The 27,257-nt window shown below is 39.2% G+C and overlaps 1 protein-coding gene across 1 annotated transcript in view; it reads right to left on the bottom strand.

Moving 5' to 3' along the window:
- Positions 1 to 27,257, bottom strand: part of MYO16 (myosin XVI) — a 444,013-nt gene that overhangs the window by 7,572 nt on the left and 409,184 nt on the right. The window contains exon 34 of the mRNA XM_055335623.1: positions 19,747 to 19,838. Coding sequence (XP_055191598.1) covers positions 19,747 to 19,838 — 92 coding nt within the window. The remainder of the gene's footprint in view (positions 1 to 19,746; positions 19,839 to 27,257) is intronic.

The raw sequence follows: 27,257 nt of genomic DNA, 5'->3' as shown, positions 1-27,257 counted from the left end.
ACAGATGAGGAGTTACCTGAGTTACATATGTGGGCTCTTAAAAGATGGCCTTAAAACACTAGCTGGTGCCCTGCAAATGTGGGGTACTATGCTTTTGTCATTGTGAACTCTTGGATTTGAGAAAATCCCTAAACACTGCTGACTTATGATTATCCTGATGAGTCAAACAGATAACATAAAATGAAAGCACTGCTCACAATTTAGGGCCCTACAGAAATAGAACATAGTCTCTTCCTTATCAACAAGAAGCTCTCAAAATACTGGGCAACACACTGGATTTATAACATATCTATTATATACATTTATACATATTTATATATGTATATATGTGTTTAAATATGTGTATATTTATATGTGTGTATACTAAAGAAAGTTACACAGGAAGAAATGAAAGGTCCAGAGAATCTTTGAATTTCAGGAATAAGATAAACAGATTTTAGCGAATAACTTAAACAACTGTTAAATGTAATGTTTCTGAAATAGGGGTTTGTATATGTATTTTCAGGGGTCCTCAAGTTCTTTGGAGAATCTAATGTTTTTTGCATTTTTCTTCTCATGATATTTTATCAAAAGTACTACAAGCATGCTTTGGATCCTCTGAATACCTACTTTTTAAGTGAGTGCTCAGCAAGGCTTTATTCTATCACTTCGTATGTAATTTACAAGCAAGATGACACAGATAATATTACTGATATCATTGCAGACCAATGAGAAAAGAGTAAATGGGTTTAATATGCAAATCAGGCCTCTCCCCTGAGAAAGAGCTAAGCTATAAGACAGCATGGGTGAGATGAACAGTTGCCTAGCAGTTCAAGCTGAGAGAAGTGGTAGGGCCTTAGGTTCATCAACAGCCAAGGATGGTAGAAATGGACCAAGTTCATGGAATCTGAGTCAGGACCAAATTCACTTTGTCATCAGTAATTTCCTTCCAGCTAAACAAAATCATACCTAGCATAAATGTTATGAACTTTAATTTTTTGCTCTTCTGGCTTTTGTCACACTGCATTTCTAAATTTGCTTTGGTTTTATAGCTGTAAGGAGAGGCAAAAGGATACAAGAGACCTTATGTAACAATGTGTGTCTACATTTAATTACCATTATAATAAATTAACTTAAGAAATGTTAAAGGTTAAGAGGAATTTTGTTTCCATTTAAAAAGGGTCACATAAGATGTGTAAGTGGGAAAATGTTGATCTAAGTGGGTAGAAATCCTTGGAAGTAGAATGTGTTGCTTGCTCAGACCCGGGGTGTCCTTTCAAGTCCAAAGTGAGTAAATTAATCTCTACTCAGCACAACGCACCCAGTGTATGTGGAGAGCTTAAATAGAGTTCCTATTGTGGAACCCTAATGTGTGTGTGTGTGGGGGGATGATGCTTGAGAGAAGGGAGAAAGTTGATCACAATCATCAACCTAGAAAGAATTGGCGAAAATTAAAGCAAACAGACATTGATTTGGGCAATCCGAATTGCCACTTGGGAGATGGATTCAGGTAGAAACCTGACTCGCATTCAGAGGAAGACAGGGCAGGATTGAGGCTAGCTGAACTGGGGTTGATAAGGTTAACATGTAGATCAGGGATCAAAACGTTTGAAAGTTGGTTCCTTTCCAAGTGAAGAAGGCCAAGGACTCAGGTGTCCTGGTGAGGAAGGACTCAAGTCCAGGCAGAGGTCTTACAGGGGCAGAAAGTGCACTTTTCCTCTCAGGAGGATGCGCATAAATTTGTCCTCCCAGATGGTCTCCTGACTCTATTTTAAAGGAGACTCTTTTCATTGGTTTTGCTTGCTCTGTATTGAAATCTCTTCTTACACAGTATATTAGATTTATGTTTTCATTTTTTTTTTGCATCAACTTGGGGGCATTGGGCACCTCACTCCTGTCAAAGACAGGAAAAGGAAATAAGAGACTGCCTTCAAGTAATGCCAGACTGATCCTGAGCAAATTCTTGCACTTGAGAGGTAGTCACATGTCACGGATTCAGGTACGGCTCCTTCAAACACCATAAAACCCTGGGAACTTATTAAAAATGCTCTGTTGGCCTGAAATCACATCAGGTGTGGGTGGTCCCAGACCCATTAGTTACTCTGAATTCAGACATGCCTAGATGGCTTTGAATGGCTCGTGAGTGGAGCCATTGAAAGACAGTGGGACAGTTACCCTAGTCTTTGGGGTGGCCAAAGACTGCAACACCTCAGATGATCCAACAAGCTTATCCTATGCAGTGGTCTGAATGTTTGTGTACCCCCAAAATTCACATGTTGGAATCCTACCCCGCAGTGTAGTGGTATTTGTGGTTGGGGCCTTTGGGAAGTGATGAGGTCATGAGGGTGGAGTCCCCAAGAATGGGATTAGAGCTCTCTCACCCCTTCTGCCTGTGAGGACCCAGAGAGAAGCCTACAACCTGGAAGAGACCCCTATCCTGACCACACTGGCACCTGGATCTTGGACTTCTAGCTTCTAGCTTCTAGAACCATGAGAAATACATTTCTCTTGTTGACAAGTCCACAGCACTTTATTATAGCAGCCCAAACAGACTAAGGCATCCCATGCCCAGAATTATTACTTTTGGGTGTCATGGGGGGGGGAAATGATACTATTGTATAACAGGTACAAACCTCAAGCTTCTAGGAAAGGATGCAGACCATCTGTCAGCTTAAATGCCTTTGAAAGCAAAATCAGTGGAAATCTAATAATATAGCTGGAAATTATTGTGATTTTTATTTTTAAATTTGACATTTGAAAGAAATATGAAAGCTTCAAAGCTTAGGAGCCACTGGTGATTTGGTTTGAGATAGCAAAAAGTCACAGTTTCACTGGGAGCTGGAACAATCGGCCCCTCAAAGGCACTGACAGATGGAGCCACTGCTCAGCTCCCGGAGCCCAGGCAGCATCGTGGGAGTCACCTGCACGTGAGCTGCATGGGATGGGGGCAGGGGATGTGTGTAAACTACAACCCCCTGTCTGGCTAGACCACCCCAAATCTATGGCCTCAAATTCTCCTTTCTGTTCTCAAAGAAAGATGATGGAAGGGGAAGCAATGCTATCCACACTCAACAAGCAGGTGCCTCTGAATGCCCTGGTTCAAGCTCCCAGCAGATGTGAGCAGATACTTGAATGACCATGGTCCAGGCATTTCCCTCTGGGTTGGAATGCTCATCTGCAGTTAAAAATCCTCTCCTTTCGATTACTTCATCGATACAGTAATTCTGAGAAAATAGTGCCACTTATAACACTGGCTATTAATACTTCAGCAAATCACTTTGGGGATTTTTTAAAAATGGGTTTTAGGGGCACCCAGGGGGCTCACTCAGTGAAGTGTCTGCCTTCAGCTCAGGTCATAATACCGGGTCCTGGGATCAAGTACCGCGTCGGATTCCCTGCTCTGAGGGGGGGGGGGGCTGCTTCTCCCTCTCCCTCTGTGCTATCTCTCTCAAAAATAAATAAATAAATAAATAAATAAATAAATAAATAAATAAATAAATAAATAATAAAATCTTTAAAAGGGGGGGTTATTCTGTATTTGAGAGATCTTGCTGTTTTGATATTTAGATATTTAGTCATGTTTGAGACATGACTCTAGTTTCCATTTCCCCACCCAGAATTGTAAAGTATTTTGTGCCTTCTAATGTCTAGAGCTATCAGGCAGACTTGAAGACAGAATTTGATAAAGGGTTGTAAAGTTCATGAAAGTTCTTCATCTCAGTGGGACACTTATCATTAGTTTGCTCACTTTCCAGGGTCAAAATCCACTGAATCTCTCACAATCCAGAGGGAAACAATATGCGATGTAAGGCTTCATGAGGTTTATTACTTAGCTATCTTTTTATTAATTTTCAGTAGTTTTCTATGGTGTCATTAATAGAGTTCTACGAGATGAACTAATTAAAAAATGAGATATAAATTTCTTTACTTCCTGTGGATATGCATTTCTGTGAATGATATTAATAAATGTAAATTAATAATTTGCTGCTGATTTTTACCTTAAGTATTTCCCTTTCAGGATAAAAATAGACTTTGTTAAATAATTCATATGTAAAATCATGTTGCTGTTCATTTGTCACAGAGTTGATTTTTCTATTGACTATTCACCCAAAGGTGAAAAGACGTATTTACTGACATTTGGAAATTAAAAGAAAGAAGCATCTTGGCTGACTGAAGAGTGAACATTAGTGTTTCAAATGCAAATCCCATTTCTACTTGATGCTAACAAGACATTGGAGGAAAAAAACATTAAAAAGTAAAATTCAAAAAGCACAGTTGGTAAAGCCAAAGTCTACCTAAATAGGTCGTAAAGATGTGGCATAAAGTAATATGTGATTCAAAAGAAAAAAGATATTTGATAAAGGGTTATATATCTTTATACTTCTAAAAAATTTTAAGAAAATGATCTGAATGTGCTAACAGCATTTCTGGCTTATGTAAAAAAAGAGTTGATTCTTTCTAATTTGGAAATAGTTATTTATGTAGTGACTCAATTAAGTTCATTCTTACTATTCTGTTTCTCTTGTTGCTGTTCTGTTTCCTTTATTGACAAAAGGTTAAATAAAAGGAAAAATATCTCTTTAAAGGCACTTTACAATTTCTATTGTAAACAAGAGTAGCTATATCTAGACAGAGACAATGAAGAGGGCAGGGAAGGTTTAGCTTTTTTAGGGTTGTACCTTATCTGTACATTTTGATTTCTTAAAAAATTTAGTATTGTTCTTAACTTTCATAAGTAATATTATATTACAACACATTTAATATCATTTAAGTGGATATTTATTTGGATTTGCTTTTAGGTAATAGCTATGAATAAAAATGGTCTCTGATGAGTGAATGTATATTTCTTCCTATTAATGGAAAGTTATAAAATAGAAATTTATGCTTGTACTATACATCACTCAATGTAATTAATTTGTGACACTTCAGGATATGGATTTTGTATGAGCTCTGTTCTTTTACCTCAATTCATTTAAGAAAACATGGCAGTATCAGTATAAGTGACTAGACTGTAACAAAAATTGATAACATATATTTAGGGTATGTTTATAGTAATGAGATATTATAGTAATGGGGTTCAAATCCATGGAATATATAGAAAAACATAAATCTCTTATATTGGAAATACAGAAAGTAATAGCATTACAATTTCTTTTAAAACATTTTTCTTGGGATTTTATAGGAGACTTACTGCAAACACCAGGAGGTACTTTTGAGGACAATTAATCTACTAGATTTTATCATTCCAAAGAAAAGATCTATTCATATAATTTGTGTGTTCAAAAATCTTCAATGCTACCAATTTGCCTTGGTCTGAATAATCAAGTCTACACACTTTAGCAGGTTATTGAAAGTCCTGTATTTTTTAGCCACATTGATTATTCCTGCTTTGTTACCATCCGTTCTCACACAGATTTTGTCAGTCCAATCAGATGTAACCACACCTAGAATTTTATTTCTCTCTATAGCAGCCCCAGTTTGTACGCCCAAATATAGAATCCTCTGAGGTTTCTGAGGGCCTATTTTAACATCATCTTCATGATATTGTCTTATATTCTCTTTTTTTAAAAAAAATATTTATTTATTCATGAGAGACAGAGGCATAGGCAAGGGAGAAGCAGACTCCCTGTGGGGAGCTCAATGCTGGTCTCCATCCTAGAACCCCAGGATCATGGCCTAATCTCAAGGCAGACACTCAACCACTGAGCCACCCAGGCGTCTTATATTCTTAAAGCTTTTGGCATGTTACTATCCTAGTAGTTTCTCATAATATGTGAAATAAGCAGGCTCTTAGTCTCATTTCAAAGGTGCTGAAATTCATCTTTAAAGCCCAAACTCATTTGGCTAGTAAGCGGTACAGTCAGAACAAATTCAAGTTTGCTGAGTTCAGCTGACCTTCAGAGTGCTAATAAATCACTTGACCTTCCGGAAGTCTTCCTTGGGTGCAGATCGTGAATACGTGTTCTTTCCGTGCAGTAGAAGGTAGTGTGATGCCTTCTACAGGACTCAGAACCACACCATATGACCTATTCCCTCAAAGGGCTTCCGTGCAAATTGAGCAACAAGACATAAAAGCATCAAGAGTTAGGTGAAGAAAGATGCTTAGACATCACACAACCACAAACATGTCATGAGGGAACACAGCATTGACTGACTAAAGTATAGTATGCATAATTATTGTTGTTGGAATACAGCAGAGACAGAGACAAAACTAATTTCAAGGTGATAAAATTCCAAGAAATTCATATTGGGCTGTGGTTTTGGAGTAAAAGGATGCAGAGGATACAAAAAGGAAAGAAGGACATTTGGGTTGAGTGGGATAGTATTCATATTTTTTTTCACTTTCACACTCACATGACAAAACAAAAACAAAAACAAAAACAAAAACAAAAAAACAACCATGAGAGAGAAAAGCACCACGTGATGTGGTACCGGGCATAAGAGTTGGCTTTGAAGGAGCAATAGTATTATGCATAACTCAGAGAGAAGGTAAGTCATGGGTGTGAAGTGAGGGAAGCAAGAGTCAAACCATGGTAGTAAGCAGCCTTTGGAGGATGGAGGAGCCATGTAGAAGGATCCTTTCCCCCACTTGTTCAATTAGCCAGGATTTGCATTGCTATGTAAGGCACAGTTTATCTGTTAATTTATTAATATCTCATAATACTTTTTCCTGGAAACAACCATAATGTGTGTATTGTGGCATTAAATATAATTAGAGTGAGAAAAAAATACTTTAGGAAAGTAGATGTTAATAAAATAATGTAATCCAAGTATATTTTTTAAACAATCAGCTATAATTAGGAGAGGGACATAGTTTAACAACTCCATTGGCCATGGAATTTACTGTGCTGGGGACAACATATTCACTGTCATCAACCTTGATTTTTTCCCTCCAAAATTTAGTTACCAGTTACGGATATCCACTTGGAAAATTGGAAGGAAACAAGGCACTCCTTCACAATCATTAAATGCATCAAAAAGGTCCTAAAAGTATGAAATTTTCTCAGGATTTTCAGCTTGTTAGAGGGGATCAACTTTGTCCCTGAGAAAAATTAGGTCTGTTGGTTTTGAGGAATTTCTGAGAGACCATTTGTTAAGAGTTCTAAGCTTTGGATTTTTATAAATGGTTTGGTGGGAGTACCACTGATCATTATTTGGTATTCAAATGTCTAATAAGCAACATTCTAATGATCCTGTCATTAGAAGATATGATTTTTGATATCTTAAAATTTTTTTACTACAAAATGGAAGCTAAACTTAGATAACTAAGTACCATAAATAATAATGCTTAGCATTACACATACAACATTAAATAAATGATGAAGTGGTATTAGTTAGATCTTAGATAACAGACAAGACACAAACACCACTGGCTCAGTACAAAAGAAGTACATTGTTCTTATTGACACCCAAATGGGTGTTTCTGATCAGTGGATGGCCTTCTGTGTTGTCATGAGTGTTCTCTGCACCTTCTGGCATCTTTATCCAGCTTTTATTCATTTACTTGTTTATTTTATTTTATTCTTTAAAAGATTTTATTTATTTGACAGAGAGAGAGAGTGCAAACACACAAGCAGGGGGAGCAGCAGGCAGAGGGAGAGGGAGAAGCAGACACCCCGCTGAGCAAGGAGCCTTATGCAGGGCTCTATCCCAGGACCCTGGGATTGTGACCTGAGCCAAAGGCAGATGCCTGACTGAGCCATCCAGGTGCCCCTTATATCCAACTTTTAAGTGGGAAGGGACATGGCACACCAGGCAAAGGAAGGTTTGCATAGATCAAACTTGGAAGTGGCTCCTCTCACTATGGCTCTGATTCCACTGAGTGGATGTCAATTACAGGATTACTCTGCATGGTGAGGGAAGCTGGGAAGACCTAGTCAGTTGTGTGTCTAAGAAGAAATGGACTTGATGGGCACGGTGGCAGTCACTGTGACACTGAGGCCCATTACAGTGTCTTTAAGACATAGTCATGGAAAATCATGCAAGTACAGACGCTAGAACAAATAGAGAAAGGGAAAACAGATACCAGGAAGGATTAGAAGGAGAAGAGATAAGATTTTGCCAAAGGAGGCAAGAGAGGGGAGCAAATCTGTTTTAATCAAGACTTCTCTCCAGAAAGAGATAATAAAAATCACCTGGAAGCGTATAAAATTAATTTAAATCCACTTGGGCTTCAAAATCTAGGCTTTTTATATCATTGACTTCATGACATTTCTTCCCAATATCACAGTTCAGCTGTTCTGGAACCTATTTCTGACAGTCAGAAATACAAAGTGACAGTTTCAAATAATAATGTAATCAGGGAAATTAGAGAAGAATCCTGTCTTCCAAGTGTACTAAGGTTGTAAAATAAATTCTTCTTTTATTTTTCATAAAATAAATCTTCTCACCATAACTAAATGATTACAATTTCAGTGCAACAGAAAATTACGTTTTTCTTCAGCTAGAATTTTGTATTCAAAAATGTCAGGCCACATCCATGCCCAGAGCACCACACCTAACAAGTCAGGGAATATGCAGCCTGGCTCCCTGGCACCTCTTTTCCCGTTCTTTGTATCTTGAGCAAGAATAAAGCCATATTTGTCTATATTTTCCATTTACAGAAAAGGCAAACAATTGTCCTTCACTTATATTCTGAGCAGACCAGAGTTTCCAAACCTGGCCAAGGGTTTTGAAGAAAAACAAAATCATACAGGCATAATTGGTATTTCACAGTTAGCCTCTTGCTATAGTTGATAATGTAAAAGTCTCCCATTTCTAGAATTAACACAGCTAATGCTAATTCCAACTTCTCTCATTTAAACATCTACTAACACATGGAGTTAATGTCCCACTGGCCACAATGGCCCCCTTGGCCACCCTGCAACTCAGGTGTGCTCCTGTCTGAGGGATTTTGCTGTTCCCCCAACTGGAATGTGCTCTTCTGACATCAGCATCACTGGTTCTCTGACTTCTTCCTCTGCCTTTGCTCAATGAAGCTTTTGTTGATCTACTTTCTTAAACTCACTACTCAACCCAACCTCCCTCCATACCCACTCTTGTCACTCTCAGGTTTGCTTATCCTGATTACTTTTCTTAATATGTTTTATTTCCTTTTAGTATATTATACACGTATGTATATATTGCTTATTGGTTGCTTCCCAATGCAAGATTTTAACTCCCATAAAGGGAAGGATATTTGTTTTGTAGACCAAAGGTGCCTAGATCTGTGTCTTGCACAACTTGGTCCTGGGGAAATATTTGTTGAATGAATGAATGAATGAATGAATGAACAAACCTCTGAAAATTCAATTCTGTGTAATTCACTTCCTTAGATTAAAGATATTATGTTTTAATGCTTTAAGTTGTTTTACACATTGTGCAAAAATATATGCATATAATTGTACAAAGTGGTATACATTGAAAACATACTGTTTACATATATAAAACATATAAAAGATATTGTTCTTTTACAGGCAAAATAAGGGATATTCCAGAGTCTTTTTTGTTGTAGGTGAGTTTCACATAACATGCCAACTTTGGAACCTAATCACCATAAATAATGTGACTTTTATATCCTCTAACCAGTAATGTAACTGCCTGTGATTCCATTACTGAGTATATTGGTACATTTTTAACATGAGATTGAATTTAAATATTTGAAGAAAATTAGAAAATATCCTATCAGTTTGCTTCTCTTAATGCATCTGAAGCTGCTACCAGATGACAATTACACTGAGTCGGCAATTTTTTGAGTGCTTGGTGTTTGGAGTACAAAAATGATTAAGATACATCCAATGCATTATCTATATGCTCAAAAGTATATAGGGTCTACACACACATATATAATTAAAATACAGAAAATAGATTATATAAAGGAGATGTACATTATAGAATTACAGGAACAAATTTATGGAGGCAACTAACGACTTTGCTTAGAAGCAATGCTCAAGGAAGGCCATCAAGAGGAAAGTCATATTCAAGGGTCTAAAAGGTCAGAGATAAATGCAGAAAATAGTCCATTTCAGGCAATGCTCAGCATTGAGAGGAAGTCAGAAGCTTGGTCCTATGTTGCAAAAGGCACAGGACAATTGTTATTGGTACAAGAAAATGTCAAACTACATTGTCAATGTACACTATTCTCAAAAATAAAGTCCAGGTAGCTTAAACACCTAAATGTAAAACAAAACAAAACAACAACAACCAACCAAAAACCCCCAAACCCTAAACTTATATATATGAGAGAGGAGAGAGAGAGATCTTCATGGCAGCAAGTTAAGAGATTTGTTTTTGGACTTTTTGATAAGAAAGATTTTTTGAACAGTACAACAAAAGCATAACTTATAAAGATGAGGGTTAATCAATTTCACTATATTAACCTTCTTCACTTTATGTGTGATAAATACACTAGCTGGGCCACCATGAAGTAAGTCCACTGAAGCCTATTTATCTTAGTAATTATAACTAAATCTTGAACAAAATACACATCTATATGAGGACCAGAAAAACAAAGTGACTTGTGGGAGGAATTCAAAACTTGGAGAATAAGAGAAGAAAGACACACCCAGATTTAGGCAAATTAGGACCGTTCTTCGATCTGCTCTGAATGGCCTGCTAAAGGGAATGGTAGTAGAAGAAAACTCAGAACTTAGGAGTGAAGGAAAGTTGCAGAAGTGATAAGTACTGGGACAATATAAAGAGTTTTCTCCACAAAAGTTGTTTAAAGCATGCATGACATTTGAAGGCAAAAGTTATAACATTGCCTAGGAGAATACATTCAATGTATGTGGATGTAAAGTATGTAACAACTACAAAATAGATGTAAAATATGGGACAACTGTAAAGAATGTAGATGTAATATATTTGTCACTGTAGATGTACGTAGATGTATGTGGTGACTAGAAAGTAAAGGCTAAAAGGAACATTACGGTTGATGCAAACAGACTGAAAGTTGGGTGTGTATATATTCCAATTGCTAAATCAGCTACGAAAAAAAATACAAAGACATAGAGTTGAAATACCAACAGATAAATTAAAATAGAATACTAAGAAATGTTCAAATGATCCAAATAAAGCATCATTGGGAAATAGATGAACAAAAAATGGTGGTGAGAAAAAGAATAAAATAAAATGGACAGACCTATAGTCAATCACATCAATAATTACATTAAATGTAAACGGTCTGAACACACTAGTTAAAATACAAAGGTTATCAGATTGGATAAAAATAAACATGACTCATCTATGTATTGTCTATAAAAATCTCGAGTTAACTACAGAGACATAATTAGGTTCAAAGTAAAGAGATGGATTTTCTTTGGGATGGGGAGGGGATGAAAATACTCTAAAATTAGATTGTGGTAATAGTTGCACAGCCCTAAGGAATTACTAAAGAACCCTGAATTGTATAGTTTAAAGGTATAATTGTATGGTATGTGAATTATATCTTAATACAGCTGATTAAAAATAATTAAGTGGGTGGAAAAAAAAATCTTGCTGACCATGATCTAAAGAATGATGAAGTGGGTATATTAATTTCAGACAAAGCAGACCATAGAAGAAGGAGTATGGTTAGAAATAAAAAAGAAAAGATGCATAAGGATAAGTAAATCTATTCATCAAGAAGATGCAATAATCTTAAAGGTCTATGCATCTAATAACAGAACTTCCAAATATATGAGGCAAAAACTAACTAAACTGAAAGAAAGAGTAGGCAAAAATCTCAATTATAGTTGGAGACTTGGATGCTCTTCTCCCAGTATTCAATAAAATAAGTGGACAGAAAACCAGCCAAGATACAGAAGCACTCAACAACACTGTCAGCCAACTGACCCAATAGACATTTCCAGATCACTACCTGACAATAGCAGAATACTCATTTTCAAATGTGCATGGAAATTTCACAAGATAGACCATATCCTGGGCCATAAAGAATTCCTGATAAATTGAAGAGAAATAAAATTATACAAAGCATGTTCCCAGATCATAAGGCAATTAAACTAGAGATAAAAAAGAGAAATATATCTGAAATGTTCCTAAATATTTGGAAGGTAAACATTAGTCAAAGAGGAAATCCTATGGGAAAATAGAAAACATTTTTAATTGAATGAAAATAAAAGCAAAATGTATCAGAATATTCAGAATGTAGCTAACATAACTAGAGTTGGAAATTTATTGCATTAAATACTATTAGGAAAAAAGGCATTAAATCAATTATCTATGCTTGCTATTTAAGTAACTAGATAGAACAAATTAAACTCAAAGCAAGCAGAAGGAAGGAAATAATAAAGAGCACAGAAATCAATGAAAAAATAATAGAGTATATCAATGCAATCAAAAGCTATTTTTAAAAGATCAATAAATTTGATACACTTTTTTTTTTTTTTTAGATTTTATTTGTGGGAGAGAACATGAGAGAGAAGAGCAGGAGATGGGGCAGAGGGAGAGGGAGATGCAGCTTCCCTGCTACGAGTGAACCCGATATGGGTCCTGGGATCATGACCTGAGCTGAAGGCAGATTCTTAACCTACTGAGCACCCAGGTGCCCCAAAGTTGACAAGCTTCTGGTTAGATTAAGAAAATACTATAAGCCACATGTTTGTCATGCATGCAACTAGCAAGGAATATGACCCAGAATATGTAAAGAATTCCTGAAAATCATCAAGAAACTCATGCAAACTTGTTCATAAATAGGAAAATGATGTCTTTGGGCTACTAGGTCTGAGAACATATGAAAAAACACATCATAGCAACCAGGGAAATGCAAAATGAAACCATAGTAAAATCTGTTTTGCACTTAATCACAATGGTTTAAAAAAATTACTCATGAAACCAAGTGATTACCAGAACAGAAATGCAAAGCATTCCCTTTTAGAGGTGTATAAATTGGTTCCACTATGTTGGGGAATAATTAGCAATAACTCCTATGTTGAAAATGTGCATACCCAGAAATGCAGCACTTCCATTTCTAGGGGAAACCTTTGGATATTTTTTTTTCTCTAATTATGAGTTAGGGGCATATTCTATCATTTTCACTGTAGCATTATTTGTAGCAGTAATACTTTGGAAACTTGTTTTTGATAACGTTTTCCACTCCACTTTGTCCAATTGTAAACCTTTGTTCTTAAGAAATGTCATGAATATATTTATGTAAAACTTGTTTCTGAGAAAAGTTCAAAGTGGAAGAGAGCTTCTAGAGGCACCAGTAAGAATCTGTGCTAATGCTGTCCCTGCTTATAGCCCTCTGATAAATGTTTGGGCATAAAAGTCCATGCTACCATATTGTCACTGGGTGGTCAGCATCATTTCTCTGCATCTTTCAAGGAGCTCGTTGGATTAGGGTTCTCAGGACCCGAGAGGCACTTCCAACCACCTTGTGAAAATCTGGAGGAAGACAATGTGGCTGCCAGAGTCACTGGTATCCACTGGGGCCCAAGATGGCAGCAGGGTGAGACCAACCCTTCCAGACGGGCTGGTGTTCCCTCAGCTTTTCTCTTCCAATGGACTTGTTGCCTGCTGCGTTTTTTTGAGGGAACTTGAATGCAGCATTGTGCTCCATGCCTCTGAGTGTGTCCACTGTAATCTCCCTTCCTGCTGCCTCCCCTGGACAGCTCCACCTGCCGGCCTTTACCTTTAACCTTGAGCTAATAGGCAGAATAAAACAGCAAATGAGAGCAACATGTATCAAAATGGGGGAACATCACCTCAACAAGTATAACAGCAAAACAATCTGCAGAATAATCTGCTCAGAGTGATACTTGATTGTTTTATTTTATTTTATTATTTTATTATTTTTTATTTTATTTATTTTGATACATGATTTTAAAAGCATGCCAAGCATCCATTATGACCTGTGGATGTGATTTAGTTTATGTCTACATCCATACCAGTGAAAGTGTAAATATGCACAAGGGTTCTGCAGTCATTTCAGAATAGGATACACCCCAGCGTGGCAGGCAGGGATGGGATCAGGACCTGGAGTATAGATTTCTCTAAAATATATATATGGTGCCAGAGCAAATATGCAAAAGTGTTAAGATTGAGTCGAGTGTTTTACTGCTCACTGTGCTTCTTTCCCCTACATTTATATAGCACAACAAAATATGTTTCAAAATCACATATATGCCACATTTTATCCAAATCCCTGGTAAATACTGGGTCCTCCCGAATCTGTCTAACCTCCATATTTTAGATAGCGTCTACTATGTTAGAATCCAAATTGATGGTCAGAATACTGACCCTGAAATAAACAAAACAAAACAAGATAATACAGCAAGCACTGTTTGTAAACACTTGTTATATTGTGGGGCAGACTTGTCATGTTATATATATTTTCTTTATTCTATCTGAAAACGAATTGCTACTTTCTCTACCCCCATGTTAAATAACAATTACTGTATTCATAGCCAGTTCTTCTGGTTTTTTCCTTTCTTTAATTTTAAAAATTAAATTCAGTTAATTAAATGAATATTGAAATTCTGAAGTTAGCTAGAATTTGTAGTCAACCACATTATCTCTGCTGCGATGTCACTCACTCCCCTGTGCAATGGTACTGGCTCACTGCAGAAGGTAAGCATGTAGAGACTGCACAAAACCTTTTTACTTCTTATTCTTCTAATAGTTCTTAAAATTGCATTATCTCTTCATTGATAACAGTCAATGTGCTCACCAGAAAAACACTATGCATTTCAATATATTTTGGATATACATATGGTACAATTTTATGAAGGAAAATTATAAAATATAAGATTTTATTTTGTTTTCTTATTTTCCAAGTTTCTGGAAATATATCTATACGGGATTGGTCTCTTTTCTCTTGAAAACGCTGCCATTCAACTCATACCATCAAATTAATTTACTGCCTTCATTTCTTGCACATAATATGGAAATCACGAGGGGTGCATACTGATTCCCTGAAACCTCAGCTGCCTGAAAGATCTTTCTATGCTAGATCTGCTTCTGTTTGTACCTTATCAATGAGTCACACATATATGTCCTTTTGAAGTGGTTATCTAATTTCTATTTCCTCCCATGTGCTTTAGAATGATCCCTTAATGGTTGAACTAAATGTGTCTACATTTTGTTATTTTATCTAGCACACTGTTTCTTTTTCCTGCCAGGATATATTTCAGGCAGTCCACGTGACAAAACAATGAATACTCTAGGAAGGCACTGGCATTATTTAGAGCCCAGCAATACTTCATTTTGTTGATATGTGACATTACAGAAAGGTTTCTTTGATGGTTCAGTAAAACAAACCACACAACAATTTGTCTCTTGATTATAGATCAATCATACATTGATTAGGGCACCTAATCTTTGGTGGCTGTGTCGGGAGTAGGTTGGATATTTATTAAGCTCTTGGGTGCTGGATTGGCACTATTTTATCAGTGACCATCGATGATTTCTGACAATGAATATTTGAAAATGACAGATATTAATAATACCTTCTTAACTTATTTTAAAAAGTCATAACAAAAAGGTAAGTAATAACGATAAATGGCCACAGTGAAAATCAAAGCTCGTAAGCCACACAACATCGCTGTGGAGAACAGACATCTGAGAGGAATAAGAGAGCGTGAAGTGGAAGTTGGAAAAATAAAAAGGAAGATGTAAACACAAACAAGGTATGCTCAAGCGAAAAAAGGAAACAGCTCATTCTCTAATATCAAGCAGAGAGCCCTGAGCAGATATGCAGATATGTAACTAGCAATTTCAGGCCAAGGGCAAGAACTAAACATTTTATTTTATTCACCCTGTCCTTGTACCTTCCTGCCTTTGGGCCCCCACCTGCCACACGGTTCGCGATTTTGCTCTATTTATAATCCGTGGGGATCCTGTGTCAGGTTACCCGGCCTTCCTTCGGAGTCAGCAGAGGATGGCAAGCACAGCAAAACAACGCTAAGTCACTCTGAGTTGGAAGGTGTTCTCAGAATTTCACTCCCCGCTGAGTCTCCTACCATGGGGTTACTTTGGAGGGATCTCATCATGCTGAATAGCACACACTTTTCTTTTTAAAAAGCTACTTTTTTAAGTAGATAAATGGCATATGATTTTTATAAGTGCTATCTAATTTCAAAACCAACCTAAAGTGGCTTCTACGACCTCTGAGATTCCAGAGCTCAGCAGTGGGAAGTGCCACAGAGCCGCCCACCCCATCCATCGGGGCCAGCGTGTGAGACTTCATGGCATCACACTCACTGCCAGTTGTACCTGTGCTGAGGGCCGTGCAAGGCCTGCCCCACGGCAAGGACCTACCGAGCCTTCCCTAGGAGGAGCACACACGAACCCAGCCACAGTCAAGATGCGCGAATGTCCGGCTTTCACAATTTACAAATGTTTCAAGTGAAATTTATTTTTACTACTTTTATGAAAAGTCACTATGTGCTGCAAATTTGTAAACAATGTGAGATGGAAGAGGACGTAAGCTGCCTTGTCTCTATGCTTGCACCTGGAGGAAAGAAACCACGACTACTCATTGTGGCGCCACCTTCATAAGAAAATGTTCTACATCTCTATCAGTATCCAAGTTCTTATTTGCAAGCAACAAAAACTCTACACATCTGAGCAGGTGGAGCCCTTACTGGAAGGTGAGACAAAGGCATGTGGCAAGGGGACAGAAATCAAGGTGGGTTCAGTGGCTGGCAGTGGTCACATGCTGCCTAACAGTTGCCATGGAAAGGAGCCATCAAGTCACCTGTCACCCCCTTGGTGACATCTGCTTTTCTCATCCTTCCATTTTATGTCTCTCACTCCATTATCCACGGTTGATAGACTGACTGTGTGTCTAGCTCTCAAAGGATGGAGGGAAAGGGGGGGGTCTCTCCCCCTACAGTTTCATCATGAGAAACCTTAACATGTGACTGGCAACTATAAAGCCAAATTACAAATGTCCACCATGGCCACTGTGAATTTTGTCTTGACTAACAATTCTTTAAATTTTATGAAAAGTTGGATGACTCCTCCATTCTTTTTTTCTTTTTTTTAAGAATTAATTAATTTGAGGCAGAGAGAGAGTGAGCAAGCAAGCATGAGCGGGCATGGGAGGGCAGAAGGGCAGAGAGAGAGGGAGAAAGAGATGCCCCACTGAGCAGGGAGCCTAATGTGGGGCTCAATCCTGGGAGCCTGATATGGGGCTCAATCCCAGGACCCTGAGATCATGACCTGAGCCAAAGGCAGACGCTTCACTGGCTCAGCCACCCAGGTGCCCTCCCCCATTTTTTTAAAGGGTTTTTGGTAAGTTCATTCTCAGAAACAGGACTTATGATCTTGGCATCCATTCAGACCAGGCACCCTGAATTTTCCCTATGATCTTTGGGAAATTACTGAATCTATTTCCTGTTTTCTCTATATACAATAATGCACATACATTTTATCTAGAGATTTCACTAAAATCATGGATGATACTAATTAGACTATAGATCTCTGTAACAAGAAATTCAATCTGTAGTCAACATTTAATTTTACTGCTATATATCTAATCAGCCCAGGACTGATTTTATAGAATTCTTATCTAATTGCATCAGTAGAAAATCTAAAAGGCAGTATGTCTGTAGGTGTCCACATTTCATGTATAAATGTCACACAAGAGGCATTTATGCTGAAAGGCATGTGGCCATTTCATGTGTAATTTCATGTAAGTCTTAAAGCTGGTCAACAGTGAGAAATGTGTCCTACCATGACAGGATGCCTGCATTTTGCAAGGAAGAAAATGTGCCGTTTCCTGCTTCCTGGGAAGAGAGACACTGTGAGGTAGAGCCTTTGCACCTGAACAGAACACCTGCATTGAAAACTAGGGATAGAAACATTCCTGGCGATATTTCCCATCTCTCTTTGCTTCTTAGCCAAATCTAAGAAAAATCAGGGGAAGAGCTACAAAGCTGCCTACCTTATGTGCCTTCTTTCAAAATCAACCCTTTCTCTCTCTCTCTCTCTCTTTTTTTTTAAGATTTTATTTATTTATTCATGAGAGACACAGAGAGAGGGGCAGAGACACAGGCAGAGGGAGAAGCAGGCTCCATGCAGGGAGCTCGATGTGGGACTCGATCCCGGGTCTCCAGGATCAGGCCCTGGGCTGAAGGCAGCGCTAAACCACTGAGCCACCCGGGCTGCCCTTTCTCTATGAACTATATTGCAGTGGGTGCCCTGGAAAGGGTGTCACCTGGCCTGCCTCTGGGCTCTAAGGTACTGGAATTAGTCTTGCAAGTTCATTGTAAGTAGGATCCCCCCCGGGAATTACCTTAGATAAAGCAACTGTAAGGCTTACAAAGTAAAGTGAATGCACCTCCAAGGAACAGAGGGGGAGATTAGGACGATCTGTTACTGTAACCATTCCGTATTTTCTTTCTATTTCAGTACCTATATGAAGGTGTGATTTCAGCAGACTGCCTACTGTAAGATTTATTTTTAAGATTACAGTTATTGATTTTTCTCACTCCCTCATCAGTGTTATTTAGAAAAATCTCAGCTGATGACAATGGACCTGTCTATATAACGCCAAATATTCAGATGAAAGTGCGTCATGGGCTGGCTTGTTGATTTTATGGAAACATCGGGATACTTGACTGACTTATTTTTACAGATTTTTCCTTAAAGAATTTATTTGTTTATTTGACAGAGAGTGAGAGAGCACAAGCAGGGGAAGTGGCAGATGCAGAGGGAGAAGCAGGCTCCCCACTGAGCTGGGAGCCCAACACAGGGCTCAACCCCAGGACCCTGAGATCATGATCTGAGCAGAAGGCAGATGCTTAACCAACTGAACTGAACCACCCAGGGCCCCCTTTTAAAGATTTTTATGTAGATATTTGACATCATAAAAGTTGTACTGTAGCTTCATGTGAAATAATCCTGTTATTAAAGCAATAATGTTGACAATATTGGTAACAGGCTCTTTATACATTGTTGGTTGTGTCATCTTGAATGCAAACTCATCTTTCTGAAGATAATGACTAAAACCATATTTTAAAATTCAGCATAAAAAAACACTAGATCATATGATATAAATCCTTTTTCTTTCTAAAAACCCTCCATGATGTTTTTTTTCTTGAAGTGATAATCTTTATTTTGGTGAACTTTTTAAGGCTGAACACATCAAGCATACACACAAAATCCCTGAAACGCATCAAAGAGCTTTGTGGACTGTAATCTCATGTTGATTTTATAGTGTTCTGACCATATGCTCTATTTTCTTTTCCTTTATTTACTTATTGTTTTAAAGTCACCCAACAGTGGGGCTTGAACTCAGCCCCCCAAGATCAAGTATTATATCTTCTACCAGGTGCCCCATATACTACCACATTATAAATGAATCTGTGTTATGTGGAATTTAGGGGTAGAAACTAAGAAATAATGGCATAAACCCACAGGTGCCTCAAGCATTTTATTTCCACACCGCTGGCACCTGAAGTCCTCCTACTTTGGCTGAGGTCAAATGCAGAGAACGTGTTAGCATCACTGCAGGGATGTAATGTCATCTTCACCTGACAGTGATTTTTAAATACCACAACATAAATTATGTCTACAATATTCAACTTAAAAGTATTTGTTAATTTTTGTTTGTTTTGGAAATTCTTCTTCTCTTTCTAGCTGGAGCTAGAGACAGAAGCTGGAGCCTCTGAGATAGAAGAGGAGAAAGAAGGACATTGAGCTGAAGGCACTTAGGGCCTAAGTGAGGACAACTGTGTTCTCTAGTGTGGGAAGGACATACATTCTTGGTCACACTTTCATGGGAGTCTGCTCGTCACTTAATTCCAGCTATTACGACAACCGTGACTATGTCGGGGTCATTACCTGAGTGGTGTGGCTCTCTCTCTGTCTCTGAAATGATGAGGGCGTGGAGCTGCTCACAGACAACCTGGAGAATCCATCTTCTTCAGGTAAACCTATGGAGATCAATGTCAAGAAGTCGTTAAGTTGTGTATCCTTCCCCCAAATAAGACAAGCCGTGTACTTACTGCAATAAACTCAAATTGTTCAAGTTCATGGATTGAAATGGTCAGTAAATCCTCCCTGAATAATAAATTTCCCAAGGGAACATGGGGACACAAGTACTGCTGCAGATCCATTTAAGAGAAGAGGAAATATGCTAGAAAAAAGCACTGCGGTGGGAATCAAGAAATGTTCCATAGAGGCACAAGTTGAGCAAAAAAGTACTGGAAGGGAGGAGGGAAACTCTCCTGGAGACTGAGGGCTGCCTGGTGAAGTAGCGATGGCAGAAGGAGGAGCACGTGTAGAACACAGAGTGAGTGGTTTCCTTGACTGGCTACAGAGGGGAGTTGGTGTTTCATCTGTGGAGTTGCAGGCAAAGTGGGGATTCAAGACAGACAAGACATTATCAAATCTACACGTCACATGAACTCTGTTGACTCGTGGTCCTTCATATGCAAAGGCAAGGAAGAGACTGGGTAGAGTTTTAGGCAGAAGAGGTCAGTGTAGCTGTCCTTTCACGGTGATCAATTCCTAACCAACCATGAAGGATAAAGAGCAGCTGTGAGAAAATGTATGTCCTCCACCAAAATAATACAAAAGGACCTCTGGAGCACCAGAGGGTTAAATAACGATTCCTTAGGATAGAAGCAGGGTTTCTCAACCTCAGCACAGTTGACACTTTGGGCTATGTATCTCTGTCGTGGGGCTGCCCCGTGCACTGTACGAGGTTTGGCAGCATTCCTGGTCTCTACCCCAGGTGGGAGTAGCACCTCACCAGTGTGATAGCCAAAGATGCCCGCTGGGAGGCAAGATCATCCCTGGGAGAGAGGGATGGAATATCATCACAGGTGACTCGCTAAGAAAAATAAATACATGAAAAAAAAAAAAAAAAAGAAAAGCCACTTGATGGAATGAGCTCAATCCAGAGACTTAAAATTATGAAGTGATTGCTACTCTTACCTAAAATCATCATTAACCAGGATGGTGTAATTGATTAAACATATACAGACTTCCTAAATTAAAGATCATTAGCAAATGATGGCACACTTCTGCAATTACAGGAGTCAGCGAGTTTCTCAGGGAAGTCCACAAGACCCCACCGACGCATAACAAGGCCCCCAGTCAATCTTCCTGTTATATATACAAATGCCTTGGCATGGAAAGGTTAGCTGTGTCCAGACTGGGCAGACTGGGGCCGGCACTTGGAAAACGACAGGCCTGCAAATGGGGGTCTTGGGGGAAGATGGGTCCTGGCCAGAAGCAACAGTAATGTCTGAGGTTGGCTGGGGGAATACTGTATTCAGGACTGGTGTAACAGATGTGGGGAAGGGGCCAATCAAACATGGGTAGAGTGGTCTGGTGTGTAAACCAGGTGGTGGTATGGCTCTCTCTCTGTCTCTGAAATGATGAGGGTGTAGAGCTGCTCACAGACAACCTGGAGAATCCATCTTCTTCAGGTAAACCTATGGGACGATGGAAATCTGAGATCAGTTACAAGCTGGAATTCCAGGTAACCAGATAAGCAGATAGTCAGCAATAAAATGTATGTCCACACAGCCCAGCACAGCAAAGAGTCTGGGCTTCACATGAAAGAAGAGTGTCAAAAGTGTGGTTGTCCGTGGGGGGAACAGAGTGATGACCAACAAGCAAGACAAACATCCACATCTAGAAAATCTACTTCAGGGACATCTTACTAAGACCAGGAATCTGAGGAAGGGGAAGAACGTTGGGGTCCATTTTTCAAAACTGAATTATAAATTAGAAGTTTACTCCCTGAATAAAAACAAAGCTCATGGAGGATACACACTCAGAGCCAAATCAGTAGCATGATGTGTTTTATATAGTGTCAATTAAATAAAGTTAAGATTTATGGTCACCCTCTGAATAAGGCACTGGGAAATGCAATGAAACAGAAAGGAGTGGCCCTTAGCCAGAACATACAGTGGAGTGAGATACGGGTCAGGCAGTGGGGACAGGTGACATTGAGCAGGGTCCTAGAGAGAGCAGGGATGGATTCTGATGAAGGGACTGGAGGCACGTGGTGGTGGAGACATCAAAGGATCTGAGTCTTCTGGGAGGAGAATGCGCTGAAAGGTGAAGAAGTCAAGGTGCATGTGCTTGGGAGAACTCTAGGTAAAGACATCAAATTTCCAGATGGCTCCACACCCAGTGGAAGGGCCCCTGAGAGGGTGTGGCTGGGGGAGGGGGGGACCCTGCAAGACGTACTGGAAGGTAGGGAAGGTCAAGGGGAAGCATTTGACATGCCATTCCACAGACATTTGATAATATTTTGTAGGCAATGGACAGCACCATGGGTTTCTGAGATGGGGAAGGGATATGATGCCATTTTACCTGAGTGGTGAGTTAAGAGGCCTTTCTTACCTGTTGAATAAAGGAATCACGGATCCCAGAGCCTGTGGCAGGGTCAACAAGGGAGGGACAGATGGTGTCAGGGTAGGGCAGGTGAAGGCAAGGGGATGGAGAGCTGGGTGCAGAGGGGCGGTTGAGGGAGGAGGGGTGCTGTGAGCCTTGGTGTGTGTGGTCTCTCCTCCCCATCATGAAAGTGCAGGTGGAGGGAGTCAAGGAGACCAACTATCCTGGGGTGCAGAAAACCTTTGATGGTTGAAGCAAACAGGTGGGAGAAGCTCACTCAGGCCAGTGTGCCAAAGGGAGTGGGAGCCAGAAGATAGAGTTATAACTGGGAAGCACTGAGGATGTTAGAAGGCAGAGTTTAATTTTGTTTTGTTTTTGAACAATACGATATTTTATCTTGTTGCCATATGAGAAGCAGCACATTTTAAAGGCAAATAATCTAAAAATGACACCAAAAGGAAAAAAAAGAAAACCCATGAAGGAAAAAATGGATTAGTATCTCTATTTGAACATTTAAAAATAAATATATGCTAAAATATCATAAAAATAAAATGCCAACTAAAAAAGAACAATACAGAACATTTAAATATACTAAATAAAAGGCTTTCCTATTCTTAAAGCACCCTACAGATCAAAATAAAGAACCTGCTGTCAGATTTTAAAACATGGCAAAGAATATGTAGTGAGAGGAAAGAAAGTAAGTAGGCACTAAATAATAAAAATAAGCAATAAATGTTCAAAAAATGCATGTAGAAGTACATTAACATACACACTTTACTTATTAAGATAACAAGTGTTTAAAACATTTTATTACAGAAACCTCACAGACATATAAAAGTAAAGAGAAGATGTAGTGAAACTCTAGTTGCGCATCACCAAGATTTGGGCTAGTCATTATTTTAATCTTGTTTCACTTACTTCTCGATATCTTTAAAAAAAAAAAAAGGCCTAGAAATCATGTCATCTCACCTGTCAATTCTTGAGCATGTATCTCTCCTGCAGGCAAGGGGTTTCCTCTGCAGCTACCGTGTGCTATGCAAAGGCCCCAGAAAAGCCCCCAAGTCTTGGGGTAGAGAATTCTACTGTGTTCCTACAGAGCTGAAGCTTTGTGATGTGTGTGGAGGGGATGTCCCATCCTGTTCAGGTTAATCTGAACATTTATTTGTTGAGTTCCATTGAAGGCTTGTATCCCAGAAGATTGTCTGCACATTCACAAACATGTTCTACGTTATTTGTGGCCACAGCCTTCTCCTCAGACCACATTCTGAAGTGACATTCCCGATGGATACAGTTCTCTGCCCTCAACATGTCCTTTCCACGGTCCCAACGGTGGGCCTCAAAATGCTAAACAAGCCCCCTTGATATGAAGCCATCATTTTCAGGAGCCATGTTTTTCCAAATTATAGCAAGGGCTCAGGTCTTCTGCAGCCATCCGCATCCTGCCCCCCAGATTCCCCACTCTTCTGTTCAAAGAAAGCAGGCAGAGGCTTGGGGGAGGCATTCCCCACCCGCTGATGGGGGCCATGTAATAGTAACACTATAGAACATGCTGGTCTGCACTGGGGGTTGGCAGATGGGGAGTCAGGAAGTCATCGGCCTTGAGTTTTGATCAAGGGTCCAGGTAGAGGGAGGAGACTCTGTACATCCTCTCCTTGTGAGTGGGGTACTGCTCAGAGCTTTGCAAGGAATCTTTCCCCAGGATGCTCAGGGGCAGTGGGGCTCAGGACATTCTCCCCATCATGTGTGGTGTGGATCCTGATCCAGGACTCCCTTGAGATTTGTAAGGGAGATGTTGAAAAGGAATAGCCTCTGTGGTGGTAAAGCTTCCATGTAAAACCCCACGGGTTTATGGAAAGTCTTCTAAGAACAGAAGCATGGGGCGGGCTGTAGAAGGTGCGTGTCTCTGAATCTTGTGTAATGAACCAGTTAGTACCTGCTGGTCACAATCCCTGAAATTAAGTTTGTTGAGTTAATAGCAATGAGCTTTCATCCTCCTTTCGTGTCCTCCCAGCCTATCCAGTACCCCCTTATCTTTAAGTCGTGCCTCTCTCAGTTTTTGTGAAATTGGACATCTGTGCTCTTCTATCTCTGATCATTTATTCTGTATCTCCAGGTCTGCCCTTCTCAAGGGAGATTTCTAAAAGCTTGGCACTCTACATGGTTCTGTGGTCAGATTTTCCCTCATTTCTCCTTAAATGTTTTCCTCTGAGGCTAAAAATGATCCCATTTCTCCAGTTTCCTTGAAAACTCTGCCTATCTTTCCATCCTGGAACTCCTCTGAAACTCCCAAGCTATAAGCATCATTTATGTAATCACCGTGGACAGCCATGAGTCCCTGTCAACTCTTGAACTTCAAATCCAACCCACAGAATAAACCTCCTCTTCAAACTGTTTCTAACTTCTGTTAGAGTGCCCTGTTCTCTTGTCCAGAAGCTCAACATCATTTCTTCACTGGAAAGTGTGCCCTTCTACTCTGAATCTGATCCATTCTGAAAATCCCAATCCTCGGGACACCTGGATGGCTCAGTGGTTGAGTATCTGCCTTTGGCTCAGGCCATGATCCCAGGGTCCTAGGATCGAGTCCTGCATCGGGATCCCCGCAGGGAGCCTGCTTCTCCCTCTGCCTGTGTCTCTTCCTCTCTCTCTCTTTCTGTGTCTCTCATGAATAAATAAATAAAATATTTCAAAAAAAAAAAAAAAAAACAACTCAGCCCACAGGAATCTCTTCCATCTGGAGGCAACAGAGCACTCATTATTTATGTCCTTGATCTGACACTTGTTACTGGCTGTTCTGTTTTGTGATTTCTCTTGAAATGTATTGTTAACACTACATATGATCCCCTTTCCAAACAGAGCACCCCCTGAGTTGGTTAGATTTCCTATGGTTCTGCATGCATTGCATAAGGGCTGCATGCAACTGGTGCCTCATAAATGCTTTGGTTGACTGATGTGCACTTGCCTTTCACTAGGCTTCTTCATGCCAACCTGTCCTTCATATTATTTTGAATCTTCTAACCCTCTAAGGGAAAAAAACAGAGCCTTCCCTGGAACTCCAGCCATATGTCTCAATTTCCATTCATTTCTGAGGCTCCAAATTTGTAATGTCTGTCATCACACTGAATACCAGTGTAGGCCACCAAAATGATAAGCATGTTTGACTACACACACGGGGCACTGGGGTCTATGTGTAAGTAAGTCATTAGTCATCGATTCTAGCATTATAATCTGTATGGTCTTGGGCAAATTAACTCACTGCCTTATACTTCAACTACATCATGCATTTTTGTTTTTATTAGACACATTTTCAGTGATTTTCTAGCTCTCTAGTATCTAAGCTTTTATGATACCTAGGTATAGGTAATGTTTATTGAACACCAATTTGTCCTAACATCATTGTACTAAACCCTCATAACAATCTCATAAGGCAGGCCTTTAATTATCCCCATTTTTAAGATGAGAAAACTGAGACCTAGACAGATTAAGTAATTTGCTCCCAGACATGGAGTTCGTAAGCATGAGAGCTGGGGTCTGAACGGAGGCACACAGGGACCATGCAACACTGCCAGGAAAGAGTTGAGTGGGCATTTCAACCCAGCCATTTTGAATCCTGACTTTTCAATGACAGTGGGGAAAAGTTAATTAAATGAAATCCAAATTAGCCATTATTTTATATGACTTCAAAATATTTTTAACCAGATGCAGTGGGGCAGGGCCTTCTAAATGCCTGAGGAGCTAGCTTCTTTGCAAAGCTACCTTCTGCTGCTGAAAATAGATATTTGCACAATATTCCAGATTGTCATGTGAAGGCTTGCTTCCTCTGGCAGTTGGCCTTTGAATCAGACAACAATATGAGTTCCAAAGAATCTATACAATTCCCATAAACAAAGTGATGTTGCAAAATGTATATTTGAATGTTTTTCATGGGCTCAAAGAAAGGATCCTTTGCCAGCATTCTGGATCTATCTCGAGCAGGGCTGACAAAAGGCATTTTTAGATGTTTCCAGAATCACTGTGGTTTGGTGCTCTGGTGGTGCTAGTTTCAATATGGTGCTGGAGCTGATGCAAAGAATGCAGAACTCCTGGTCCTGCAGATGGTTCCCCCCCGCCCCCGCCCAGTCCTTCCCTGTGGAAAGCCCTTTACACCACAGATAATCCTTTCTGTGCAGCGAGGATAAACATAACTCGAGTAAAAAAAAAAAGAAACAATCTTCACAGAATGATAAATGGGAAACCAAATGTAATGACTGTATTCTTTAATTGCCATTTGTTTCCTGATGCCCAGCAATAAAATGTATATTCATTGAGCAGCAAGGAAGAAAGTCATACTGAACATAAAACGGCCTAGCTGGGATTTTTTATATCTTTATTTCTCCGCAAAATAAACATCTTTATGCTCACAATATTTTGTGTGATACAACTAAAATGTCCTAACGCTAAAAACTGTTCTTTAATCTAATGATAAATAACCACAAGTCCGGGGAATAATTAAGTATACCAAAAAAGATCTAAGTCTGTGTTCACATTAGTAAAAGGATGGCAATTAAAGTAAGTGATAGCTATAATTACCCACACATAACTATATTTCAGCAAATGAACAAACAGATAATTATTTCTGGGAAGCAGAGGTAGCATGCAGATACTGGCATTCAAGAGAAATAATTTCCTAGAAAATAACACTATTTCTGATTCAATTAGAATTTCAAGTTATTTTAAACATTTATTTCCATCTCGTGCCTTTATTTAGAAAGCACACTGACTCTACGTTGTGAATTAGGAATCATGAGCAGTAACCGCTTTCAGAATTATAATGATCACATATATATCATGTACTGCACATGTGTAATATTTGTTCAGTTTGTATCATACGGACAAGGAGAAATTTTCTGACTCTACACCCTGCCCAGAACTCTGGCTCCCATGTAACCTGCAACATCGTTCCAATCAGTGTCTGCCTACCCAGTGCTAAGTATCCAGGGCATTGTGCTCAGTACTGTTGTCAT

Source organism: Nyctereutes procyonoides, unplaced genomic scaffold, assembly GCF_905146905.1.
Source record: "Nyctereutes procyonoides isolate TBG_1078 unplaced genomic scaffold, NYPRO_anot_genome, whole genome shotgun sequence".
Lineage (NCBI taxonomy): Eukaryota > Metazoa > Chordata > Mammalia > Carnivora > Canidae > Nyctereutes > Nyctereutes procyonoides.
The sequence above is the reverse complement of the archived record's forward strand: the minus strand, read 5'-3'. Positions and strand labels throughout refer to the sequence as shown.